Here is an 8174-nt window from a genome sequence, read left to right as displayed (position 1 = left end):
TTATTTCATTTTATTTGTCAAATTTCATTTCATTCTATTTGTCAAATTTCATTTCTAACCTTTTGACTGTTTTATAACAATTCTGTTGTTCTCAAATTCAGGAAAGTAAGAGAATGAAATTACTATGAAAAAATAAGGAAAACAATACAATACAATACAGACTGGAGCAAAATGGCGATTTTTATATTGCATTAATGTAAATAACACCTATGGAAGAATTTGGCGGTATTTTTGTTTCCATGTTCATTGCATAAATTAGATAAATTAAAAACAGTGAAACCTTGAATTAGAAAACTTACCATTGATAGAAAACGAATATTTAACAAATGGAACTTCTTAGAGTGACAACCATTCATTTAAATGTGAAAAAGCAGGCGAAGTTCCCTTTGGGAAAACAGTTCTACTCATTATTAAAATTATAAGAAAAACCTTAAATGCAATATAAACTGAAAGCATAAAAATTCGGTAAGATAAAGGATAATGCGACCATTCAAGTGGTTTATTGTATTATATTATGTTTGTACTGCATTGCACTGTATCTGTATTGTATTGTATTGTTTTTTTTTATTTTTTTATAGTAATTTCATTCTCTTACTTTCCTCAATCTGAGAACAACAAAATTGTTATAAAACAGTCAAAAGGTTAGAAATTCTGGAATGCCAATTCTACATTAAGTGTACAGTGCATAGTCGTTATATCAAGTCATGACTTTTGTCTAATTGTTTCCCGCAACGTCAGTATTTTGTAACGAAATTTTTTGTTTTACGAGAGCATATCAACGAAAGTAAGCTTTGTTTCATTGAGTTTAACCTACGCTGATTGAAATTCTATAATATGTTTACATTTTTATAACTTTTGCCTGACAGAAGCTTTGATCGTAAAAACGAAATTAATTTTATATAGTAAAAAGTTTTTTTCGTTGTTTTATTTAATTCAGAAAAATAATTTACCATAGTGCAGTGAAAAATAATGCTTGATTGTTTTTAATCGGTTACTGTACGAGAAAGGTCACGTGGGTTGAACAGCCTTGGTGGGCGATGTTGTTCACCTTTTATTGCTGACCGTTTGAAACGCTTGTCATTTGAAAGCATTACTCATTTAGTGGAAATGCCGTCCAGCGTTTTGCAGAATAATACTAAAGGCAATGTTTCGTTGAAATGGAACTTGGAAAATCACGAAATAAGAACGAAAAGCATCGAACGGACACTGCAGCCGCTGGTTGCTCAAGTGACAACGTTGTGTGCAAGGAATGATGCAAGTAATAGGGTGCCGACTGGAAGACGCAAAAAGGATCGTGTGCAAAAAGCACAGATTCTCGTTGCAGCCGTTGACAAAGCGATACAAAAGTTTGTCGAAAAAGGATCCGAAATCATTCACGACAATCCTGAAGCATCTGAACAATTAGGCAATGCTTTGGGCGAAGTTAAAACTACCGGTAAGAGATGTTTTTCTTTTATTTAACCAGTGGTGTTTTCAGTTTTTTGCTGAATCTAATTGATTTATATTTATGAGTTTACATTCAAGTAAACGAACATACTTTTGCCGTTCCCAGTTATTTGGTACTTTGTTCAAACTTTCCGCTTTATTTTGCATCTCTTGTAATTTAATATTATTCTGGTATATTGTGCTTTTTCTTTTATTAGGTATTACTTTTTTTAATTTCAATTTTTCTTTTTTTTCACATCGATTCTGCGAAAATTTGCTTTTGCAATTGTAGTTCAATATATTGTGATACCGAAGTGTTTGTTGTTTCTCAGCACTGAGTTAGTCACTCAGTGTTTTTAAGCGTACTGTAGAATTGTAAAGTAGACAAATATAATTTGAAAAGTATGAAAAATATGTTCAACACTGCAGGTTTTAGTTTATTATATGTTTGTAATTCATAAATTTTCCATCACGAGATACATGGTGAAGAAAAGTGGAATAAAGGAGGTGGATTATTTTGTAGTAGAAAATAACCAATTTCTTACTCATACTTTGCCTATTCAAGTTAATGATTCATTCGTTAAATAGAATCATTTAAAACTAGTTGGCCAACTGACTGTTTGATTGGCCTTTTTGTGATTTTAATAACGTTTGCTTTTGTATATGTTCTATTATATGCTGTAATATTTGATTTGTGGACAAACATGTTTAAATCATATTAACGTTGATGATTGTAAAAGTGGATTTCAGTTGAACATAAAAAGAAATGTTTGAAATTAAGAGTTGTTATGGCTTTGTTGAGTTTGGTAACAAAGTTACTGATCATTGATGATTTCTAATGTGCTATCAGAAGAAAAAAATTAATTTTTTTAAACTGTTCAATTTAAATTGCATTTTTGATAGGGAATGATAAATGTGGGCATAATTGTTTTTTCGTACAGCATAAAATTAGATCAAGTTGAGAAAATTGGAAAAGAGATTGAAAGGAAGTTTTGCTTGCAGGACAGGATATGGTAGAAGCGGCGCGCGAGTTTTCAAAAGATCCAACTGCGTCTGCTTTGCGCGTGGCGATGATCAAAGCTGCTCGGAGCTTGCTGTCCAGCGTTACTAGACTGTTGATCATTGCTGATATGGTCGATTTGCAGTTGATTTTGGAAAGCATGCAAGGGGCTAATTCGGCTTTGAACAAGCTGTACAAAGCGAACAGTCACCAAGAAGTGCAAGAGCGATTTCGTGATTTGCAGAAAAAAATTGATCAGTTAGATCGTGATGCAGGTCGACGAGCTGCCGATTTGAAAGATCCCTGGCACAGCGATTGCATTCAAGTATTGTTCATTTGCTGGATTCGTGTTTCGTCGTTATGCAAATGTGTATCGGTCAAAGTGGAATGTAATTTATTTTATTGTTGCAGGCAGCTCGTGCTGTGCTAAAGACAACTTGCCCGATGTTGCACAGTGCTTGCAAGGCGTTCGTTCGTCACCCGGAAGTGGACCCGGCTAGGCATAATCGTGAATTTACGTTCAACCAAATGAACACCGCTCTGGCCAACATTGAGCAGTTGTTGAATGGAAATGAGCCCAACTTGGACAGCTCTGTCCCACCGGCTCAGCTTGGTCAACTAATTTCCGCTCTGAATGAATTCGACGTATATATATTATTAGATGTTACAAACATCTTTCGTATTACATTTTTGTTTGTCGGTTTTTTAGCAGCGTGTTTTTGTCGATCCGATCAGTTACAATGGCAAAGTGATGCGCCCAGCTCTGGAAGCACAGCTCGAAGCGATCATCAGTGGTGCAGCTGCCATTGCCGACAGTGCTAATACCAGAGACGAGCGTAAAAATCGAATTGTACAAGAATGCAACGCGGTGCGCCAAGCGTTGCAAGATTTACTGACGGAATACGAGAAAAATGTATGCGCATTTATTTTTAATTATGTCATTTTTGTGGTTGCATTTTTTTTTCCTTTTCCCTTCCAAATCAACGCAGGTTGGACGCAAGGAAGAATTGGAAACGTTGGATATGGCGTTGGTCAATGTTGGTCGTAAGACGCGTGATTTAAGGCGCCATTTGCGACGGGCCGTTATTGACCACGTGTCCGACTGTTTTTTGGACACTCAAATTCCGTTGCTGTTGATGATTGATTCGGCTTCGAAAGGCGACCGCACTGCTACCGAACAGCACGCGGTCAGTTTTTTAGACCACGCCAACAAGCTTGTTGAGGTTGTTTTGTTTGTTTGTTTGTAAAAAGTGAAAAATTAATCCAACAACAACAACAACAACAATCGTTTCTGTTTGTGTTGCTTGAATTTCCAGGTAGCGAATTTGACTTGCACAATGTCGGCCGAAGGCGACGGAATCAAGATGGTCCGCTACGCGGGAATGCAAGTACAAAAGCTGGCTGCCCAAGTTGTGAACGCGGCTCGTCTCCTTGCCGCCAGGCACAAGAGCAAGCCGGCCTTGGAGAACATGCAGGCATTTCGTGAAGCTTGGGAAGAGCGTGTCCACTTGTTGACGCTGGCTGTCGATTCCATCATCACACTGGACGATTTTCTGGCCGTCTCCGAGGCCCATATTGTTGAAGACGTTAAAAATTGCATCCAAGTGAGCGTTTGTTCTGTTGTTGTGATTTGGTATAATTGAATTTGCATTTTCAAAAAAAAAACATTTCAACGCAGGCGGTAGTGCAAAAAGATTTGAATTTGCTGGATCACAGTGCAGGTGCGATTCGAGGACGGTCGTTGCGAGTTTGCCAAGTGGTTGATGCCGACATGGAATTCCGACCTCAGGATTTATATTGTGAAAATGTCAAAAAAGCTGTTCTAGTATTAAGAAACACTGGTATGTTGTGGCATTTTCAATATTTTTATTCGCATATTGGGGCTTTTAGCAATTCCACAATTTGCACGAAAAGCTGAAGCAGCGGTGGAGAAGTTGAACCGCAAACCAGCCGGTCAAGTTGACGTGGACGAGTTGATCGACGTGTGCGGTTTGGTGCATCGCGCGGTGCAGGATATTCGGCATGCGGTGCTGATGAACCGGGATCCTGGTGATATCGATTCAGACGAAGAGTACGAATATGACAAAGAGACCACAAGTGTTGTTGAAAAAGCCGACGATGCTAAACGTCAAGAAGATAATCGACGGGATTTGATGCGCCAGTTGCCTGAGGAGGATAAGAAGAAAATCCAAGAGCAGATTGACGTTTTCAAAGTTGTACAGCACAAATTCGAACGGGAAGTTGCCAAATGGGACGAAACTGGCAACGACATTGTTGTTCTGGCTAAATACATGTGCTGTATCATGTTGCAGATGACTGATTTTACGAGGTATTTTTTTTTGTCTCTTGTTGTCTTGTTTTAACGCTCTTAAACGAAAAGTCGACCATTTAAATAATAATAATTTGGTTGTTGTTGTTGGTGGTGGTGTTTGATTTTAATCTGCTGGTTTGTTTTGCAGAGGACGTGGCCCGTTGAAAAATACAATGGATGTGATCAACGCTGCTAAAAAAATTTCCGAAGCCGGATCCAAGTTGAATGCTTTGGCAACACGAATTGCAGATGAGGTAATTTTTCTTTCTTCCACTTGTTGCAAAACTTGATCTTGTATTTATTTTTCTTTTTCCACTTTTGTGAATGTCAGTGCGTGGAATCGGAAACAAAGAAAGATTTGCTCGCATACTTGCAACGCATTACCCTCTATTGTCACCAGTTGAACATCACTTCCAAGGTGAAAGCCGACGTTCAACAGGTCGGCAATGAGCTCATTGCGAGCGCTTTGGAATCGGCTACGTCGCTTATTCAGGCGGCCAAAAATCTGCTTAATGCGGTCGTGTTGACAGTAAAATCTGCCTACATTGCCAGTACCAAGGTATTTGTTTCGAGATGTTGGTTTTTTGTTTTTGTAATTAAAGGGATTTTTATTGGACTACGTCTACTGTATTACAGTATCCGTCGAAGAAGGCGAAAGAGTCTTCGTTGGTGGTTTGGAAAATGCGTACACCGAACAGAAAACCAATGGAACCTATGCGTCAAGATGTTTCTGCAAACCATCAGACCCACGGCGTGATACGCCGTGCTTCACAACGACGCGATTTGCAACCTGTTAAAATTTTATCACAATTTTCTTCCACTGGGACTGGTGATGTGTAAAAGTTGTTATAAATATGAAAGTAACATCATTTTTATGGCAATTGCAAGTTACGTTACAGTTGCAAATTACAAAGGTCCATAGTTCCATTTTTAACACATGTTTATTGTTATTAAGCTAGTTTCAAGAATTCGATTACCGCTGCTGCCTATATATAAATATGATATGTATGTATAAGGTATGTTATTCTATGCATATATTTTAAATAATCAAATTTGAAAATGTTTATACATTTGTTCATTTTGCAAATATCTATATTTTATCCAATATCATCTGTGCGTGAAAATGATACTTTCATATAATTAATTGTTGTTCCATTATCCAGATTTTCAGTTTTCAGAATAAAAATTATGGTTTTTATAAAAATAATTTTCAAACAATCTTGTCAATTTTACAAATGGGATTACTGATTTGAATCATTTTCTTCATTTTATTTCCATGTTGTTTATTATTAATGAACAAAATCATAATATAATAATTGATCGTGCCCTGAATGCATGCATGCATATGATGTTCATGCATGCTAAAGACATGGTTGAACACTGTGATCAATTCTGACTCGTTTTTCCAAGAGGCAGATGTTGAAAATGTTATACATTTTAAATGTATTTTTCATACATATTATTGCTTTTTACGACTGATTAATTTTCAATGTCAATTGATAATGATTCTGTTGCTTATTCGATTTCTACGAATGAAATTGCACTATCATCATAATAGTTAATAAAATTTCAATGTCAATTTTTATAAGTGGATTTTTCTCATACGGTCGAACGACCTTGTGAATAAGTTGTTCATGAAATTTATGCTCTGCTTGAAATAATAGATTATTGCAGAAATCAAACCTTTTTAATATAAAACGAAAATTGCATTTAAGTATATACGTACGTATGCTTTGATGCAATCTAAATCAGTACTGTTGCAGTTCATTTCAAATGAGAGTCTGATTGTTTTTATTTTTAGCTGCAAATTAGCGTAGAACACCGATTGCAGGCGGAAGCCTCAGAAGCAGCAGCTGCGCATTTTTTTTCCCTTGTAAATTAGCCTATTTCTTTCCGTGCATTCATTCAGTTGATAGGATTTTAATTTTCTCGAACGATGAACAAAGAGAATAATTATCATCGAGAAGATTTCCTCGCACGCGTATGTACGTGTGAAAAAATTTTTTTTTTCCAATGGTGTTAATTTTTTGAAACAGGTTAGTTTTTCTGCTTTTTACAGTGTGTGCTATTGTTATTGTAGAAAGTACAGTTACTTACAGTATATTGCAATGCAGGGTTTCAACTAGTTTACCAAAACTGCGGTAGGCCTGTTTAGTAAACAACACAAAGTGGTTCATCTACAATAGCTGCTGGCATTAGTTTTCTTTTTTTTTTGGAAAACAATACCCGTTGCATCTTGTAGCGTAGACAATGCTCGCATTCGAGCAAAGGGCATGGTAAGCATATTGTGTTATATTGTACTGTGTGTATGTGTATTTTACCAAAGAAACCTCTACCTTACTATAGAGGAGATTGTTTGTTGACAACAACGCGTATAAATTGGACAAAAAGTTTACTATTTTAATGATAAATTTTCAGATATTATTAATATAAATTGTTATACTTTTTTTCTCGAATGTGAAGTTGTAGTAATGTGCATATTGATTGAAAATGGCAAAGCGAAATTTCAATAGAAAAGTAATTTATTTGTTGAGAAGAAACGAATTTTGTTCCAATTGATTCATGCTTTCCTGTTGCCATCTGGACAGCCTTTTTACTAGATGTCAAAGTGCTTTCTGCCTCTGTCTCTCCAGAGATAACCGTCTTGTCAAGGCTGGTCAATTTTTGTGGCACTGGTTTTCACAAAGTGCCAATGGAGAACGTATGAAAATTGTCCGTCCTTTACAAGCGTATTTAAAACTGCGTGTGACAAAAAGCGTAACAACTGGGACAGTTTAAAATATTTTTCTAGACTGGATGAAATTTCAAACCCCTTGTTTGTAAGCATATTTTCATGGTGGAAAAAATTAAGAAGAAGAAGAAGAAGAAAAAATTTAAGATGAAGAACTTTCTGTTGAAATTGTTCACCTGAGAAAACAAGGAAAAATGGAATAATAATTAATGATAAATAATATTGTTGGTGGGTTAACGAACAAGGGTTGATTGTATGTATTGATCAATGAGAAAGAAAGAGCATGAGGGGGAAATTTTTGTTAATCATCGATTTCATTTATTTCCACTGATTATTCATTTCAGTATTTGAAATTTTGTGCGTCACGTTGTCAAAAAATATTCGGATATATTGATCTCATCTACTCCCACATGTACTACCAGGCATGGTCAACTTACCGAAGCGTTCAAATGAATCATCATCATCACACTGCTCTAGCAACAGTTTCCGCATTTTCTCACTACAAAATGATGTCACATTGAACAAAAACGAAACATTATTATATTATACGCAAAAGCTTAACACATGAAGCGGATTGTTTCCACATTATTTTTTTTCCTTTTGTAAAAATGTTTCCTAATACTCAGTAGAGAATAGAACAACGGTATGGTTTTTTTTCTGTTGTTAGTTGCATATTTTTTACGATGCGATCGATGATGGCTGATTGA

The 8174-nt window shown here is 36.1% G+C and overlaps 1 protein-coding gene across 1 annotated transcript; it reads left to right on the top strand.

Annotated features, from left to right (window-relative positions):
- Positions 1–209: 209 nt before the first annotated feature.
- Positions 210–5576, top strand: Tsp_10127 (catenin alpha-1). Its single transcript, XM_003373239.1, has 13 exons — positions 210–225; positions 579–641; positions 1004–1435; positions 2428–2801; positions 2837–3070; positions 3135–3338; positions 3415–3612; positions 3742–4011; positions 4104–4266; positions 4316–4754; positions 4885–4990; positions 5068–5295; positions 5373–5576. Exons 1-13 carry the CDS (start codon positions 210–212, stop codon positions 5574–5576), a joined length of 2931 nt encoding a protein of 976 aa, XP_003373287.1.
- Positions 5577–8174: the final 2598 nt, after the last annotated feature.

Source organism: Trichinella spiralis (genome assembly GCF_000181795.1).
Source record: "Trichinella spiralis strain ISS 195 chromosome Unknown Scfld6, whole genome shotgun sequence".
In the NCBI taxonomy this organism is placed as follows: Eukaryota; Metazoa; Nematoda; class Enoplea; order Trichinellida; family Trichinellidae; genus Trichinella; species Trichinella spiralis.
The sequence above is the reverse complement of the archived record's forward strand: the minus strand, read 5'-3'. Positions and strand labels throughout refer to the sequence as shown.

Coding starts and splice junctions, on each gene's coding strand:
- Tsp_10127 (XM_003373239.1), top strand. Junction 2,802..2,836: donor CGTTATGCAAATGTGTATCG/GTCAAAGTGGAA, acceptor TTATTGTTGCAG/GCAGCTCGTGCTGTGCTAAA. Junction 4,267..4,315: donor TCTAGTATTAAGAAACACTG/GTATGTTGTGGC, acceptor TGGGGCTTTTAG/CAATTCCACAATTTGCACGA.